The sequence below is a fragment of the Podarcis cretensis genome (assembly GCF_951804945.1).
Source record: "Podarcis cretensis genome assembly, chromosome: 8".
Classification (NCBI taxonomy): domain Eukaryota; kingdom Metazoa; phylum Chordata; class Lepidosauria; order Squamata; family Lacertidae; genus Podarcis; species Podarcis cretensis.
In genome coordinates this window covers 35,204,415-35,223,065 of record NC_137177.1, presented here as the reverse complement: position 1 = coordinate 35,223,065, position 18,651 = coordinate 35,204,415, and the positions used below count along the sequence as shown (strand labels likewise).

General features: G+C 47.0%; 1 protein-coding gene across 8 annotated transcripts in view; it reads left to right on the top strand.

Annotated features, from left to right (window-relative positions):
- MACF1 (microtubule actin crosslinking factor 1) overlaps window positions 1–18,651 on the top strand; it is a 302,261-nt gene that overhangs the window by 74,668 nt on the left and 208,942 nt on the right. Inside the window, exon 1 of one of the 8 annotated variants that reach the window (XM_079988572.1) lies at window positions 11,237–11,374. The exons of 6 other annotated variants lie outside the window; for them this stretch is intronic. In XM_079988572.1, the coding sequence (XP_079844698.1) occupies window positions 11,269–11,374 (106 nt within the window). In that variant the 5' untranslated portion in view covers window positions 11,237–11,268. Of the gene's footprint in view, window positions 1–11,236; window positions 11,375–16,194; window positions 16,301–18,651 lie in introns of those variants that run through there. One more of the 8 variants, XM_079988571.1, reaches the window with a different exon arrangement.

Genomic DNA, 18,651 nt, shown 5'->3' with positions numbered 1-18,651 from the left:
CAACCTAGCAGTTCGAAAGCACGTCAAAGTGCAAGTAGATAAATAGGTACCGCTCCAGCGGGAAGGTAAACGGCGTTTCCGTATGCTGCTCTGGTCCTCCAGAAGCGGCTTAGTCATGCTGGCCACATGACCCGGAAGCTGTACGCCGGCTCCCTCGGTCAATAAAGCGAGATGAGCGCCGCAACCCCAGAGTCGGTCACAACTGGACCTAATGGTCAGGGGTCCCTTTACCCTTTACCTTTACTAATATAAGTTCAACTCAAGGAGCCTCTGATAATAAAGTCAAAAGAAAAATAAAAGATGTGTGAATGAAATGGATACAGTGATACACAGGGCATAAAAACACAACATATATTGTACAATGAAGGAAACAGGAAAAAAGAAAAAGGTATTGCTTGTTTACAGATGCCACCAAATAAAAAAAATATTTCAAAGGGATTTGCCACCTGTGTGAATTCGATGTCATATATTTATTAAACAACCCCCTCCAAAAGAGAGGATCTGCATCACCCCTAACTGCTCAAATATTATAGCTCAGCTTTTCTGAGATAGCAGTGTCAAATTAATAAATGTCTGTAGCAAAACTAGAAGCCATTATTTCAATTCAAGCCCTTTACAAGCTGCTTGATGGCTTCAAGTTCTGTTGAATCATGCTAGAACCAAAAACCCCTGTGGGAGAATGGCTCCTTTCAGGGTTCTGAGAGGTAGGTAAGGTTTATTTGCTTCGTTTGTTTCATAAAATTTATACATTGCTTGATTGTAAAAAAACCCCAAAAAAACCTCTTAAAAAGTGGTTTACAGAAACAACAAATTCAAAAAATAATAATCACAACCATACTTTAAAATATACAAAAGTTAAAATACTAAAACAGATTAAAATGACCTCAGCTTTCTAAGCATCTGGATAGGCTTGTTTAAACAGGAATGTTTTAGCAGTAATCGAAAAAAGTACAGTGAAGGTGCCGGCGTGATCTCAGTAGACAGGAAGTTCCAAAGAGCAGGTGTTGAAATGTTCTCTCCCTGGCTTCGGAGTCCCATTGTTTCAGATTTGGGTCCATTTATTATTTTGGGTAGAAGCTGACCTGTTTGTCTTTCGTAGAAAGCAGAAGAGCACTGTGTAGCAGGTGAACGAGCCCCAGTGCTCTGGCTGATCTTGCTGCCAGGGTGGGGCAAAGGGGACTGAGTTGGCACCTGGGCTTTTTGTGGGGTCTTGTCCCTCTGTTGCGGTGTTTTCTGTGATGTGGCCTGTTGCTAGTGAGGAGCTGTTTTTAGGTTAAGCAATGGCAGGCCTAGCATCTAAGGCTGCCTTCCCTAAGGTGATGCCAGCCAACTGTTTCAGACTACAGCTCCCATCAGCCCCATCTTCTGCAGGCTGGGGCTGATGGGAGTTGTAGTCCGATACAGCCAGAGCTCACCACTTTGGTGAGAAGGCTGTCCTAAGGCCTTTGAAAGGGAAGTATCGTTGTCCCTGAATGGAGGGTAGATCTCTGGTTAAAATATGACAAGCTTCATAGTTGTGTCTGCTGCTACAGGGCAACATGGCTACCTTTCTGGAAACTGTTTTGTTCAGCTACTCTGAAACTTGCAGCAGAGGAAGGGGACCATTGCCCCTTTAGATGTTGTTAGAATCCAACTCCTATCAGCCTCGAGAGTCAATGTGGCCCGTAGTCAGGGGTGACATGGCAGCTGTAGTCCAGCAACCTCTGGAAGGCTGCAGATTGCCCACAGCCCTTTCATATGCACATTCCTTGTCTCTACAACATGCTCTGTTTTCGTCATTTCAGCAGTATATTTTCGGGGAGGGGTAATTTTGTTGGATAATGGGGAATTGGAAATGCTTGCTGATCCACTGCTGGGTGCCCATCTGTCTTCTGCCAACCCTGGCCTGGAGAACTCAGAAAATGATGTTGGGAGCAACCATTGTAATAGCAGAGTTGTCAGTGGGTGACTTTGATGGGTGAAGGTTGATGCCTGGCCCATGGCTCATTCTGCAATGTAGTTGCTGATCGGGGCAATGAATCTGCTGGTTCTGGGAGCTGAGACACAGGTCTCTCTCTCTTTCTTTCTCTCTTTTTCCCTTTCTCTTTCTGGTTGTGTTGGGTTCTTGTTCTGGCACCAGGGAGTCTACTTTTTAGGTTTATCTTCCCCTTTCTTAGGAAGGGACTGGGTTCCCCATCCTGCAGGCTGTCGTCATGATCTGGGTGTCAGGGGCAGGACTTAGACTCCATTATGCCCAGTCAGTTGGTAGTGCCTTGTCTGACATCTAAAGACTGAAATAGCCCACGAGGAGGTGACTCGGTTCATGTGGGCTTTGCGTCTGCTCTTGAATTTACGTGGCATCTGTTGGCCACATCCTCTTCCCACGGCGCATAGAGTGGCACCAGCAAGCGCAGAGGATTCCAGAGGTTGCATACTGAATTTAGTTGCTCAGAGGTGCTCAGGCTCCTAGTGATGTTCTCCTCAAGGGAGGAAGTAAGTGGGGTTTGACATCCTGGGGGTTTATGAGGGTAACCTGTGGCTCTTAAATGTGTGTGTTTTGAAATGGCTGAGCTACGGAGGGAGACACCCCTTCTAGCCTGCATGATAAATGGAGTCCTCTCTGAGCAAGAAGTACTATGGATGACTCAGGGTCTCATGTGTGAGATATTTATACAGATTTCCTTGTTCTACATGATGAAAGCACTGTTGGAACCTCACAGACAGGTTTCCTGTAACTGAAGGATTAAAATCCCCTTCCTATTCTTACCCACTGCCTAGTCAATTTCTGTTTGCATTTATGAATACAGTGATTCTGTGGGAGACCTGGATTTGAGAGCTTAGGGTCCTTCTTTACATTTTCTGGGTTTCATTTTGACTGGGATGCAAAAAAATTTGGGGTGGGTGGGAACCCCCCTGCCCTGCAAAGTTTTGGACTACAAATCCCATCAGTCCAGGCAGCATGGCCGTGTTGTAATGGGCCGAAACATTTTATGGAAATCATAGAATTGTAGAGTTGGAAGGGATCCCAAGGATCATCTAGTCCAGCCCCCTGCAATGCAGCAATATGCAGTTACCCCATACATTATCAGCACCATACTCCTAACCAACTGAGCTAGAGAAGACACACAAATGGCTGGATTTGGAGGACACCTGACTGGGGAAAGCTGCATGAGGCAGATTCAGAGTGCAGAGGCCTCTCAGTAACAGCCAGCTATGATGGTTAAGTGGAACCTCCAGGTCCAGAGGCAACCTACCTCAGCATTCTAGATGCTCGCTCAAACTGGAGCAGGCTGCTTCCTCCATGCCCTGCTTGTGGGTGCACCTGAAAATGGCTGGATTCTGGCCACAGCTAGAGATGTCATGACATTCTTTGGTGGACTATTGGTCTGGTCTTGAAAGGTCTTTCTCATGTACTTCCTTTGCAAGCAAGTTTCAGCCCTGGCTCTTTTCATTTTGGAAATGAAGAAAAAATTATGAAAGGCTATATATACATGGCAATTCAGGTGAGCAGTTTTGCTGACCCACAGATACAGTCCTGTTGCCCACACTTCCTGTGGGACCCTTGTGTAAAAGAAGGTAATCATGAGGAGGGGGGCTGGATGGAAGTCTGTGGTAAATCCACTCCTGGTTGTGGGTTCCAGAAAGAGGCTTACTACTTTCCCCTTGTGATATTTTCTTAAAGGAGTGTTCTTTACTTTAAAGCAGCTTTTGCCAACCTAGTGCCCTCCAGATGTGTCAGACTAAAAACCACATCAGCATCATATGGGATCTGGAGGGCACCAGTGGCAAAGGCTGCTTTGAAAGTGCATGCTGTTTCCTCCCAAAAGAGTGCACTTTTCTCCCCACCCTTAGAACACCCCATTTCATGGCTCTTGCAGCCCCACTGCATCTGTCTGTTTTCAAGCAAAGTCATGGAACCGTATATTTTGTCCATCAACCTCTCTCTGCATTAGTCTTCCTCCCTCAAACAAACTATCCGCTATGCAGCTCTGCGTACTGGTCCTGAATGCAAGTGGGTCAACCATGCCTGCACTGCTGGCTTGCGGCTTCTCTGTCTCTTTCCCTGCTTGTAGTGATAGGTGATGCTTTTGAGGGTTCTCTCAAGCCCCCTCCCTTCCCATCCTATAAATTGCATGGGTTGTCGTTTGGTGCTTCTGCAGCGCCATCTGGCGGACACTGCAAAGAATGGAACAAAAACAGATCACATGCTTTACTTAAAAAGAACCGCCAACAGCAAAACTTGCGCCAGATCGTACTGTTGATTATACAAGTTGCGTAGATTTGCATAACTACTTTTGTGCATATTATTGGCCTCTACTAAACAAACAAACAAACAAACAGACAGACAGACAGAACAAACCTATTCCATTAAATTTAGGGGAGTGGAGGGGAAGGAACCTTCCACGGCATTGTATACCCTTGGAAATAAAACAAAACAGTGAGAGCATTGCCCACGGACTGTGTTCAAGCATGCCTTCATTACCATAAGGGTTAAGAAGTTGCTTGAAAAAGAGGAAAGCAAGCTGGGATTCTCAGAAAGCTGGAGTTATTATCCAGTGCTGCAATTAGTAGATTTTCTACAATCTTGTGGAATTGTGGTACCCCTTTTCCGAGCATTACACCAGAGAAATGAGAAAAGGTAGGCAGTGCCTTCTTTTGTGTCCAGTTACTATGGACTGATATGTACACAAGCCTTTGAATTTCACATAATTGCACCACCAGTTTACCAATCCAGTAGGACATTCGTCTGTTCATGACTTCTCACATGTTCCTCCTACTGTGTCAGTCATTTGGAGCATGATGATGATCTGAAAATAATATGGAATCAGTGCTCTCACAGTTTACCTAAACTTCCCATACTGCCCTCCTGGAGATGTTTCTTATTTTCCACAGTTAAGTAACTGTCTATCGGCACTACTTCTTTCTGTGTGGGGCCAGCGTGGAAGCAGGAGTCTCCACAGAACATCTGTCCTTGATGAGGCTAAAGGCTGCTGCTTCTCTTCCTGCCATCCCTATTAGATTGCACCATTGTCCAGTATCAGGCTCTCCTTCCTTGGGGACGAGTTTCTGATCTTTTTCTGCTCACATGCAGACCTTAAGACCCTCTGTGTTACTGAAGGTACAGGTTCAATTTCATGAAAGTTTCAGATAGGGCAATCTGTGTCTCCTGGGATACACAAGCAGCCCATGAAAAGCCTTCTCAACAGCAGCATCCTTTTGACACAAAGGGACTTGCCCCCCCCCCCGCCTTGCTGTTCTGGTTGTACGTTTGGATTTGAACTGACTCTGCAGTGGTAATCTTTGCTAAGCAAGCAGGTACTTCAGGAACTAGTTTGGATTCAGCTTCAGGAGTTTGTGGCTTTGTGCAGTTTTTGGATAACTTGAATGACTGGGTCCGATCCCTGGGGATTATGCTAGGTGCACTTCTGCACTGATAAAACAAAATGCAAACTTTGCTTCAAGGTGACCTGTATTCTCTCATTGGTACAGATGAAGCTAATTAAGCAGACTGGTGCTCACTTGCTGGTTTTACATAATCTGATACACTTTTGAGTTCCAGGTGTTCAAAAGGCTAGGGATTCCTTTAGCAAGGACTTGAAAAGATACAGATTTTGCAGCAAACCAATAGACGAAGAAGCTATTTGGAGTAGCAAAGGCCTTTGTTACTATTCTTCCATTCCTTCTTCTCCCCACTCCCTTTCTAACATTTCACTACAAGAGCAATGCCTGTCATTGTAATCAGTGTGAATTACAATGGGGCTGGATCTCAAGCATGTACCTCTAGGATTGGATCTCCTTCCTCTCCTGCCCCCTCCGATTGGAATTCCCCACTGAAGTCAAGAGTAGGATCCATCAGTTAGGCAAAGCTGTGATGGGGCAAGGCAGATCACACTACAATCCAGCATATTCAGGACAATCTTGACTGTTGAACCATAATGATAGTGGCGGTGGTGGTGATATAATATCTGACATATATATATTAGCAGCCTCCCCCCTCAAAAAGTAACCCAAAGTGCCTTCCAGCATCAGATGAACATTAGAACCAAATATTAAAACCTGAAGTGTTGCAGGTGCTGCCAGCGCCATAGCTGAGGCTGAGCTCATGTAAGCAGTTTGGGCAAAGCCGCCTTATGAGTTTGCGGCCAAGTTTTGCACAGGGGATTCCCCACCTTGCACCCACAACCAATATGCGATGCCCACTTGCAGAGAGCAGCTTCTCTCAATGGGAGGGTATTTTCAGTTCTACAGCTGAGTTTGGGAAGAATATAAAGAAGCAGGATTTGGGCTGGGAGGAGTGGGGAAAGCTGGTTCTTTGCTTGGTGGACCTGCGCTCTCTTGAACTGCTGGCAGCTTCTCACATCTGTTATAAGGCCCCTGATGCTTTGCAAAGTCACCAAGTGTTAGGCTGGGGAAAGTGTTACTCACCAGGGAAATGTCGAGTAAGTGTGCAGTCTGGCCTGACACACACACACACACACACACACAGGTCTGAGCTGAGCCAAAGGGTGACTCAGCTCTGAGAACGGAAGAGACATCTCTTTAAGAATTGGCATAAAGGGCTGGGAGTTTTGCAGCAATTGTCTCTTTCGGGAAATGAATAAACTGTGCATTTGTGCATCTTTCAAAAACTCTGACTGGAGCATGTGGCAGTTGTGGGTCATTTGTCTTCCATGCACAAGCTGCCTCTTGAAGCATCTGGCACAGAATCTGAATCCCTTAGAAATGTTTGTTTTTGTTTTCTTGTAAGGCAATGTTCCCTAGCCCTCCTTCTTAGGGGAGGATGGGGCAGGACCATGGACTTATGTGCACGTGGGGGTGAACTAGAACGGGGAGGCCTGATTCTCACATAATGCTGTGCCAGAGTTTCTTTAAGCTATGGTTTGCTGAACAAACCACAAGCTGCCCCACAGTTGATCCAACAAACCTTGGCTTGTGTCTTCAAATTTTGGTGTGTTTTCCAGCTGCTTTTGTAGCTTGGTACAGTGGTACCTCTGGTTGTGAGTGGGATCTGTTCCTGAGGCCCGTTCACAACATGAAAAGTATGCAACCTGAAACGCCGTATCTGCACAGGTGCGTGGTGTGTTTTGGCGCATGCATGAAGCGCGATTGGCGAAACCCGGAAGTAACCCTTTCTGGTACTTCCGGGTCGCTGCGGGACGCAACCTGAGAAAACCTAACATGAAGCAAACGTAACATGTAATTGTCTGGGGTGGGTGAGGTGGCCAACCAACCTTCCTCAGCTGAGAGAATTGCTATCTCCTGTCACTTTCCTGCAGGGGCTAAGTAATTCTGCAGGACACTTATTTTGCACTGTCTCTTTTTCTCAAGGGAGCAAAGAAGTTCAATTGCCTGGAAGTGAAAATGTATTTCCCTTTATTCTGGCCTATACACTGTGTTACTTTCAGAAAGATTTTAGCCTTTTTAAGCTCAGTAGACAAGAGTCACCACCCTCCACAATTTCAGCATCTGTAGCCAAGCACAGCCCACCTTTGGGGCATGAGACTGGAAATCTCTCTCTGACAGCACAAACCTATTTTTTTTAACCAGTTGATTTCTTCTGTCCCTTCCTTGCCTTTTACAGAATATGCTGTACACAGGGACTATAAATAGGCCGGCCTTCCCCAACATGGCGTCTTCCCAGACATTTTGGACTTCAGCTTTCATCAGCCCCAGCCAGCACAGCCAACGATCAGGGTTGATGGGAGTTGTAGTCCAAAATATATGGAAGGGACCAGGTTGCAGGGTAGCAGGAGGGTATGGAGGATGTTTCACAGGGAACTGGCAGAAAATGACGCTTTCCTTGCTTGGTGGTGTTGGAAGCTGAAGAGGTAACAGGGTTTAGTGAGCAGGAAGAGGCTGTGGCAGAGAGCAGTCCAGAATCAAAGGCAGGAGAGGAGGGGGGGCAGGAGGCAGAGATGAGTAAGGCTGCTGAAGACACCATGGAGTCTCTCTGTCCTGCTGCAACCAGTTCCCCTTGGTCCTTGTCTCTCAGGACCAGAAGAGGTATGAAGAGGGAGGAGCAAAGAGAGACAAGACAATGGAGCCTTAGGCTGCTGGGAAAAGGAACCAGGGGAGGCACCTTGGAGAGCTGTGGGAAGGTGGGAACCTTCATTCCTCTACTGATCACTAGGCCTGCACTGTTTTGGGGTTTTTTTTTAATGCAGAGTTAACGTCACTGACGCAGGGTGTTTTATTGCTGGCCTGCCCCTGACGCCAACTCCTGGCAGTGCTGTGGACATGTAGTGGGAGGGAGAGCTTTTGCTACTCTAGACAATTGAACTGAATTTTTCCTCTGAGGATCATTTGGCTGAGCTTGCACCCTGTCCTTGTTGGAACCCATCCCCTTTTAAACCTCCTGCCTCCCTTCTCTCTCTCCTTGCCCAGCAGTAGCCTGTGGTTGTTTGCATACAATATTCTCTCAAACAGGACATGTGCAGAGAGCGCCTTGTCTTTCTGCTCCTGGGTGGCTTCTGGTGGCTCTTCCCTCTCTGTGTGTGTGTTTCATTTGGACTGTTGTGATGGCCGAGGCTGTTTCAGTTGCTCCATTCACAAGAGAGGCTTACTGTATTTTTAACAATTTCATACGAAAAGGCAGCAGAACGTGTACAGTGGCCAAGGAAGCAAACTGCACAATCAAGTTTATTTCTGGTTTTTCTTCACAAAGGGTAGGTGGAGAAAAATCCCTCCAGCACGGTGTCCTGGCTCTTTGGAGTGGGGGTTCCCCCAAACTTTTCCACACATGCTTTGAAATATGTGCTATTTTCTTCATCCTCCCACTGGTCTCTTCAAGCCACAACTCCCATCTGTTAATTCTCTGGGCGAATATTTACACTGCAGAGGATAGAGTAGAGTGACATTATTATTTTAATAAGTCCACAAACTAACGTGGAAGTTTGGAGAACTGAATTTAGTAATGGAAATATAAAGAACCAAAACGGATAAATTTTCCCATCTGTAGGTGACCCTTTGGATATCTTATCTCCCAGGCTCTGAAATGTCTTAAACCACAGACAGTGGAGATGACTGGATTTCCTCTTATGTTATTTTGACCTGAGACCCAGATTAGAATCAGCCTAAATTAAAAGCAAAGAATCCAGCAAGCCTGCGAAAGTAGACATTTGGGGTGTACTTGTGGAAGAAATAACAGCCTGGACAGCAACTCCCCTCAGCCCCAGTGGGGATGGCAGTGGAGGGCACTCAATTGGGGAAGGCTTTCTTACAGTATCCTGGTATGGGGTGTGGGTGTGAAAATATTGTGCTTGTTTAAATACTACACTTGGCTTTTATGTAGCGATTTCAGAGTTTTTGCTTTTTTACATATCAGTGAAAACCTCCTTTTGAAAAGAATAAAACAAGAAATGGGATGCACAGTGTCAGGTTGTCTCTAAACGGAGCCAGTTGGGAACAATCACCCACTGTCTTCTCCCTTCCCTGGCATGGTGAGCCTTCCCAGTGACCCCAAATGTAGCCACTGCGAACAAAAGTGGCAATGTTTCCCCTCTGTCCTTGGAAGACATTGACTGCTCTATGGCTTTGCATTTCTGAACAGGAAAGATCAGGATTTCTTAACCTGTGGGTGCTACTTGCCTATATTGGGCCTAAGCATTGAAACTAGGATAATATTATTATTAGTATCATTTGTATAGTGCCACCAGTGAAATAATAATAATAATAATAATAATAATAATAATAATAATAATGCTCTGCACATAATTAAAATACCCCGAAGGTCATACAACCTACAATTATTTATTAATTTGTTTAGCAAAATGCCTGTGGGCAAATGGGCATGTGTGGAGTTGTGTGAGTGAAGGAATGGCTTATATATTGCAAGGGCACCTGTGTGTGCAGCACATCACTATCTCTGCACATAGGTGCTCATGGCATGCACACACACACTGCCTTGGGAGCCTTGGGGCTGTCCACTCCCACATGGGACAGCCCAACCCCCTGGATGTCTTTGAAGGGACTTTTCTGATCCACCTGATGTGAGGTGGGTGGGGGATGGTGACGGCAGAAACGACCCTTTTTGAAAGTGGCACCTCAGCTTTGGTACACTCTCCCCATAGACACCAAGAGCATAAGAAGTTTCCTGTTTCTGGATCAGGCCAAAAGCCCAGCTTGTCCATTATTGTGTTTTTACAGAGGCCAACCTGATACCCGCATAGAGCTCGCAAGCAGGACATGATGAAATAGCACTTTCGGCAGCATGTCTCTAATGCTGCTGCTGGTACACAAACATGATGGCTAGTAGCCATTGATAATAACCCCCATGGATTTGTCTGGCACCAGCTCTTCTGTTTCTTAGTGCCAGGCAAAGTCCTTTCTCTTCCCCAGTTCTTTTTAATGCCTTGGTTTAAATCTGATCTTAACAACCCAGGTCAAGTCACCCAGCGCCAGCAAACTCCCAAAGCCTTAGGGCTTCACTTTCCCCCCTAGGAGTAAATGGTACTCATTTAGTTATGGGAGAAAGTGAAAAGGACATCATTGTGATGGGGTCTGTCCTTGTTCTCAGCTCCAGGGGCCATTGAGAACCAAGGCTTTGCCCATTTGCATAGCCACACCCTTCATTTGCATAGCCCAGCCCTCTTGCCCTCCAGCTGTTTTGGACTCAACTCCCATCAGCCCCAGCCAGCACCTACTGAGGTTTGCAATTCAGTGAACTAAAAAAGCACTGAGCCAACTGGTCTCTCTTTTCCTCCTCCTGTCATCCGGAAGGGCTGTATGGGAGGCTGCTCTTTAGGCAGCATGTCCGGAGCTAGCAGAAACCCTGATTTGTCCTGGCTCCTTAAGCACTCCCTTCCCTGTTCTCTTCCAAACAAGTCTGCTTGGAGAGTGGGCATTCCAATGGGCTTAGGAATGGAAATTTAAGAGCATGACGCTCTCTCTCTTGAAGGGGGGGGGGAGAGGCTGAAGTTGGTTCATTTCATCACGTTGGTGGATGCCAAGGAAAGATGTTTGAGTCACCCGGGCGCTCATTTGCTCACTTTCTCTGTCTGAAGTCCCCTTGCTCCGTCGGGCATTTTTGTTTTGGAAGCAACAGAGGGCAGGCTGTTTCTCCCCCACCCCATGGGTTGATGAGAGAGGAAGAGAACCCCCCCCCTCCTTCCAGAGACAGCTCTCTCTCTCCTTTCTCTCTCTCTCACTCTCTTTCTCTCCTCTGAACTCTGTGCCTTTGCTGTTCTCGCCCGCCCTGTTCTGTGTGATGCTGTGTCTGGGTGCTTGCGGCCTCAAGTGAGGAATTTAAAACTCGGGATCTGTGATAACGGCGCGGGAACCAGGAGGCAAATGCCCCTTTTGAATGGGACTTTCCTGCCACCCACTGTGTTCATCTTGAGTCATGTTCTTGGAGTTGCTGGGATCTTGTATTGGACGAAGAGCAGGAGGCAGGAAGGTACTGTTATTTGAGGACCAAAATGTACTCTCTCTCTCTCTCTCTCTCTCTCTCTCTCTCTCTCTCTTTCTGTGTATATGTGTTTGTTCTTCCACCTGACCTTGTTCTAAGCAGCAGTCCTCTTTTTCTGCTTGATGGCAAGAGGTCAGGAATAGCCCAGAAGCACTGCTGGGTTGGTGATGTCATGGAATATGCAGAAGACTCTGCTGGACACACATAAGAGAAGCTTCCAGAGGGTTAGACTTGCGGGACTCTTTGTTGCACATAAGAAAGTTTCAGTACTTCCTTTAACTGTCAAAGAGCTCTGGGAATTGTAGTTCTTTGAGGAAACTAAATGAGTTGTCAGTGGACTCAGGTGATGCCCATGACTTAGTCCCTCTGCATGTCACCGGTGTTCAAGGGTAGAAGAGCATTCTGATTTATGCCACAATGACAGTTTCCTAAGTGACAGCACTAGGTGGCTATGTCTCTGGGGCCTTGTGTACGTTTCTGCCTCATTTCTATGAATGGGGATTTTCAGTCTTAACACTTCCTTAACATTCTGGTTTCCACAAAATATCCCAGAGCACCATGCAAACCTAAAACTCAGCACTTGAAAAACTCTTTTTAGCACAAAGGATTAGAGAGCAAAGAAGAACAGGTGCCGCTGGGGGAGAATCAGCATGGCTTCTGCAAAGGAAGATATTGTAGAGCTGGAAATTCAACTTCATGTGCAGAGGCAGTGAAAAAGGCAAATTCCATGCTAGGGATAATTCAGAAAGGGGCTGAAATTGAGACAGTGATATAAAAGGAATGCTTATACAGTCATACCTCGAGTTGTGTTTGCTTCACGTTGTGTTTTTTCTGGTTATGAACATGGCAAACCCATGGTAAACACTTTACTTCCGGGTTCACTGCTTCGCGCATGCACAGGAGCGATCTACCGCGTCATGCGCAGAAGCGGCACTCTACTTACAGACTTTTCGGGGTGCGGACAGCACCCTGGAATGGATCACATCTGTAAGTAGAGGTACCACTGTAAGTAGAGGTACCACTTTGTAGAGGTACAAAGTCTTTTCTGTTCCAGCTTTGAACTGGGACGGGACTAAATCCACCCTGCTCTGCTTCAGTGCATATTCTTGATGGTCTGATCCATTTGCTTTCTTTGTGCCCTGGCTTCACCTGCTGTTTGGGGAAGCAGCCTTGAGCCTCTTTGTGGGAAGTCCCTTGATGAGTGCGGGACTCAGAAGTCAGCAGATGCCCCAAGGAAGAGGACTGAAAGCACAGGAGTCCAGTGAAGCTGGGGATCCTGACTGGGGAGCGTCTCCAGGGAGGTAGAAATGGGAAGCAAGTTGAGAAGCAGCCCCCAGCACAAGGAACTTCATGCACATGTCTGGGTAGACCATAGGTAGCCAGCTTAGTGCCCTCCAGATGCTGGACTTCAGCTCCCATAAAGCCTAGCCAAGGACAGTGGGAGTTCTGAGTCCAACAACATTTTGATGGCAACATGTTGACTACCTCTGAAGCAGACTGTAGCTCAGACAAAAGGGTTGCACTTTAAATGTTCCCAAAAGAGTAATCAGTGACCAGGTAGAGGATCATGGGCTGGGCCAGACAGACAGGCAGGCAGGTTGCAAGAGAGGAAGCCTGATCATGAGAAAGTGATTGTTTGCTGAGTGTCTTTGCTTGAGAGATCACAGCTATAATCTTTGATGGAAACAGTTTTTCCAGAGACATGGTGACTTGTGAATGGCCCAAGATCATCAGCAAAGTGGGGGTGGCCTTTGCAACACTGTGGAAATCCTTGTGAATGTTTGGGGTGTGTGTGTGTTGAATCATGGTTGGGTAAAGAAACCCTCTTCTAGAAGACAACTGAAGTTGTCCTTATCTACAATAGTGGTTGGTAATTACAGAACCTAGTGATGTATGGAAGTGAGAGCTGGACCATAAAGAAGGCTGATCGCCAAAGAATTGATGCTTTTGAATTATGGTGCTGGAAGAGACTCTTGAGAGTCCCATGGACTGCAAGAAGATCAACCCTATCCATTCTTAAGGAAATCCGCCCTGAGTGCTCACTGGAAGGACAGATTGTGAAGCTGAGGCTCCAATACTTTGGCCACCTCATGAGAAGACTCCCTGGAAAAGACCCTGATGTTGGGAAAGATGGAGGGCACAAGGAGAAGGGGACGACAGAGGACGAGATGGTTGGACAGTGTTCTCGAAGCTACCAGCATGAGTCTGACCAAACTGCAGGAGGCAGTGGAAGACAGGAGTGCCTGGCGTGCTCTGGTCCATGGGGTCAGGAAGAGTCAGACACGACTAAACAAATAAACAACAACAACAAATTACAGAACCAGCTGATGAGCATTGCTCTGGTTTAACTAAGCCCCGAATAGCAGGATGTGATTTTGTGTCTGTGTTAGGGATGGACAGACAGACACAGCTCAGCAGGAGGGCATCTGCTTTACATACAAAAGGCTTCAGGTTCAATTCTTCTTAGCATTGCCAGTTATAGGGCTGGGAAAGATTCCTGCCTGAAACCCCGGAGAGCTGCTGGAAGTCAGGTGAATTGGCACAAGGCAGCTTTCTGCATCCCTATGTGCTGTCAGTCTTTTTCTTTCATCAAGTGCATGTTTCTGGTTAGTCCCTTGCTATAGAACCCATTGAGTACCTGGAGCCCAGTTACCTATCCTGTGTATCGGATCGGAACCTGACTTTCATAAGGTAGCCTTTGCGGTGTCCAGCTGCAGATCTTGTAATTGCTGGAGGCTTTGCAGCCGCCAGCAGCCTTTCTCAACCTGGTGTCCTCCAGACATTTCAGACTACAATTCCCATCAGCCCACCACATCACCATGTAGCCATGATGGCTGGGGCAGGTGGAGTTGCAATCCAAAACACCCAGTGGGCACAAGGTTGTAGAAAGCTGCTGTAAAGAATCTTCCAAAGGGCACAGCTGGGTCCGTGCTTTGCTCTGTTTGAGAAGTGCCTTTGGTTTGTTATTTTTTCCCATTGCCGTCTTTTTGTGCTGAGCTCCTCCGCTGCCCTGAGCCTCCCTCTCTGCTCCCCCTTCCGTCTGTTAGGCCAGCCCAGGTCACTGACAATAGCAGCTTTGCTGTGGCCTCTGTTCTTGGCCTTGGTCAGGAATGCCAGACGGTTGGTTGGTTATCTTCTGGATGGGCAAGGGGGGAATGTGGGCAAGGGTGGGACAGCGGGTAGCCAGCCAGTGAGGCAGCAGCGGGGGCTGCTGAGAGTTGAGCAGTCGGGTGGTAACAGGTTGCTTATCAGAAGCACTCTCTGGGAAAAGATTAAGCCGTTGAAGATAAGCTGGCAAGACCTTGATGTTGTTGGTGAGAAGGAGCAAGGGACTTATTCTTAGCTCAGTGGATAGGATAGTGTCTCTCTCTCTTTGTGTGTGTGTATGTTGGGGGTGGAAGGGCTAATCTCATTAGACACCAAGATCTACCCAGGAGGAGTAAGGCTGCGTGACAGGCTCTTAAGGGAGGAGAAAAAGCATCGGACAGAGTACTCATGGAGTTATTTCCTGGGTGGCAGTGAAGGAAGCCAGAAGCTGATGTTTTCTGCTGGGCCTGGTTGCTGGTTGCTGCTTAAGTGATGCTGGAGCTTTGTGCTTAACTTGTTGGAAGTGGGGAGCACTCAGCTTGGGTCAAAGAGACTGAAGTGGAGTTATATTTAGAAGAAGAGGAAAAGGAAGATGACTTATAAGCTAGCCCCCGTTATCTCTGCCGTGGACGCTCCAAACCATTGCCCTCCTCAAATGGCGTAGTCTTCTGCTGAGCTAGTGCTTTTGCAGAGCTGAGCTCTGGAAGTTTTGGGGACTGTCTTCAGCTCGAGGATGTTTTATTTGTGAAGATGCTGCAGGCCCACAATGAATGGAGAGAAAGAAGAACAGCCTATTGTTCTGCCTTAGTGTTTCAGTCCATCTGGTGACTCTGGGAGTTCACATTAGAACCAGGAGGCAAACAGCCTGGAGCTGCATTGCTGAGTTCTCTTGAGAGGTGCTGACTGGACCTTCTGACTCCCACATGTTGCTTGCTGCATGGAGATGGCAACTTGGGTGTGATGGAGTTTTGGCTGGAAGTTGGGATTTTTAGAGGGGAAAAGCTGAAGAACTGGAAAATTCCTCTTTTGTTCCAAGTCCCTGAGTAGTTGTGAGTTGTCCTTCCCAGTGTGTCTTGGATTTGTACTCTTGCTCAACTTGAAGAAGAGAATCCTTTTCTCAGTCTCTTTTCTCTCTTGAGGAATGTTCGACCTGCTGAATGCTTTTTACATCTATTTTGACTTGACCGCCTCCTTTCTTGAGGGCAAAGGTAATGGTGGGAATAGGGAGTTTCCACCAAGGACATTGTAGTGACTGAATGAAGTGTAACCCATTCTGGGGTGCAGCAGGATATTGACCAACCTCCTTGCCGCTGCCAAATCTTAATGCACAGCTGAGGCCTGCGCCTGCCTGCCCCTTTGTGGTCTGGTGATGATGTGGCTATTTTGAAATATTTGTGCTGGACCACCGTATTATTTTTGTTTTGCTTGAGGGTTTTTTCTGTCTCTCCCCAACTATGGAAGACGTTGGCACCTTCTTGCAAAGTTAACCCCTTTCTCTTTGAAGCCTCTGAGGCTCCCTTCTTTGTGGGACTGTTTGCAGAGATGTTCTGAAGGGAGGCTCATGCGCGTGCGCACTTTCTTTTGCTGCTGATCACGAAGGAGGAAGCTGTGGGAGGAGCTGTGGTGAGGAAGCCGGCAGCCAGGGCATGGGGCTAGGAGACCACGCTGAGGATAACAGACTCCAGGGGAAACCCGGAGTTGGAAGAGCTCTTTTGCAAACCAAGGACTTGATGCCAATGGCGCTGGGCTCCGAGGGGTCCATGTGGCACATCTTCAGAGGGGAGAGGGAGCTGAACGCCCACCTCGTGTGCAAGATGTGCTGCTTTGGTTAGTACGGCCTCCTTGTTGGTTACATCTACCTTGATGATGGGGGTGGGGAGTGGAGTGCGTGGCAGCCTCATCCTAAGCATGGCTACTCAGAGGTTACTCATGGTTACTTCACTTGCTTCCTATAAAGTGTCCTGAGGAGTAAAGCCTGATCCTTCTGACTCATGCATGGGACATGCCATCACCTAATATATTTCTGTTTTCCCTTTCTTTTTTTAATTCCAGCCTTGTAGGAAGAGAATTTGGGGCATCAAAGGAAGGTTTCTGGGGGAAAGGAAAGGGGGAGCAGAAAGGGCTGTGCTAAGAGTGGAGGCAGCTGCCTTGAGCAAGAGATTTTGGCCACTGATAGAGGAGGGGTGTGGGGGGGTACAGAACTGACTCATAGGTGGGGCACAATTCACCAGAAAGGGGCATCCTGTGCAATGGGTAGAAATGGTGTGACTCTAGTTCACTTAAGCTCAGTGTGACTTGCACAGGAAAACTTAAAACAGAGGGTTGGGCCTTGACTTCTAATGGGCTTTGCTGCTGCTTTGTAACAAGGGACTATCTTTTCCACACATTTTTGTAACCGTTATTTTGTTGGAGAAATGCATTGCAAAATTCAGAGAAATGCAAATTTTAAAGGTTAGCCATGTTTCAGTTCACTTGTTGTTTTGGGAAGTACAAGTTTGGGAGCTTTGCATTAAAATGTGAACTGAACAAAATTTCTCCCCAAGTCATGTAGTAGACACAGTTGTCCTCCCTCCCTCCCTCCCTCCCTCCTCAGTCTTTTCTGCTGACTGGTGAGAATATACTTTCTCCCTCTTCTGAAGCCATAACTAGACATTGGTTAGTTGATAGAAATGCAACACTAAGTTATGGTGTGATAAGGGAAGTTTAATGTAGCATGGAGATGGTTTTCTTCTGAAGAAGTGTGCATGCACACGAAAGCTCATACCAAGAACTAACTTAGTTGGTCTTTAAGGTGCTACTGGAAGAATTTTTTTTATTTTGTTTTGACTATGGCAGACCAACACGGCTACCTATCTGTAACATGGTTTTCTTCTGTAAAGGTATTTTCTGTTCTTGGGTGGGTTTTTTGGAATGTTCTTTTTGGGAACCGCGTCCTGCAAGAATGGGGAGCCTGTGGCCCTCTAGAGGCAGGCTGGACTCCAACCCCCATTAGCATGGTTAATGGTCCAGGGATGATGGGAATTGTAGTTCAGCAAAATCTGGAGGGCTGCAATGTTCACCATCCCTGACTTACATATTTTATGTTAAGTGATAATAAAGTAAATATATATTGGGGATACATGTACAAAATCATTTATTTTTTTAAAAAAATTGATTATATGAGTACTTAAGTGAAATAGTGAAGAACCTATGTTCCTTTATTTCCCCAACCTGTTGCCCTCCAGATGATTCAGAGCACAGTTCTCAGCAGCCTCTGCCAGCATGTATCATGGACTGGCTGGATGCAGAGCGAATGGTGGGCAGCACCAACTGGGAAGAAAGCTCTGAACCTGGGGATTGGTGGTGGGACAATGAGTGGTCAGAGGGAGAAGACTGGGCAGAGGAGGTGTCAGAAGCTGAAGAGGTAACAGGGTTTTGTGAGCAGGAAGAGGCTGTGGCACAGAGCAGTCCAGAATCAAAGGCAGAAGTGGAGGCTGGAGAGGAAGGGGGCCAAAAGGCAGAGAGGAGTCAGGCTAGTGAAGAAGCCAGGAGGTCTCCCTTTTCTGCTGCAACCAGCTCCCCTCTTCCCAGTCCCCCAGAACCAGAAGCGGTATGAAGATGGAGGAGCAAAGATAGGCATGGTGACGGAGTCTCAGATTGCTTGGGAAGGAACAGGGGAGTGGGAAAGAGACTTAGGCAAGATCTACCGGGATGAGTTGCTGTGCTCACTAGGCCTGGCCTCCTGAGTTTACCTCATTTCCTTGGATAAAAAATTAACTTCACTGACACTGAATGGTTTATTGCTAACCTGCCACTGCCACCTGCTCCCAACAGCACAGCTATGCTGGCTGGTGCTGATGGGAGTTGTAGTCCACACCATCTGGCGAGCACTTGCTTGCAGGTGAGCTGTTTTCAAAGGCAGTTACTGACCAGAGTGCAGAAGGCATTAATAAGCCAAGACGGAAGCATTGTGGGGCAGGATTCTGGGTGTTGTTCTGCAGGTAACCTTAAGAAAATAGAAATGTTTCTGAATTCGCATGAAAATGTCAGTGCAGGTAACTCCTTCACAGCTGATTATTCAGGTATGCTGATTTTTGCCCAAATGAGAATATAGTATCAATGGGTAGAGATTTCAGGGTATTCTCTGGAGGTGCGTCTTCTGGGCTGGTGTCCTATCTGCAGCCACCCAATAGCAGTGC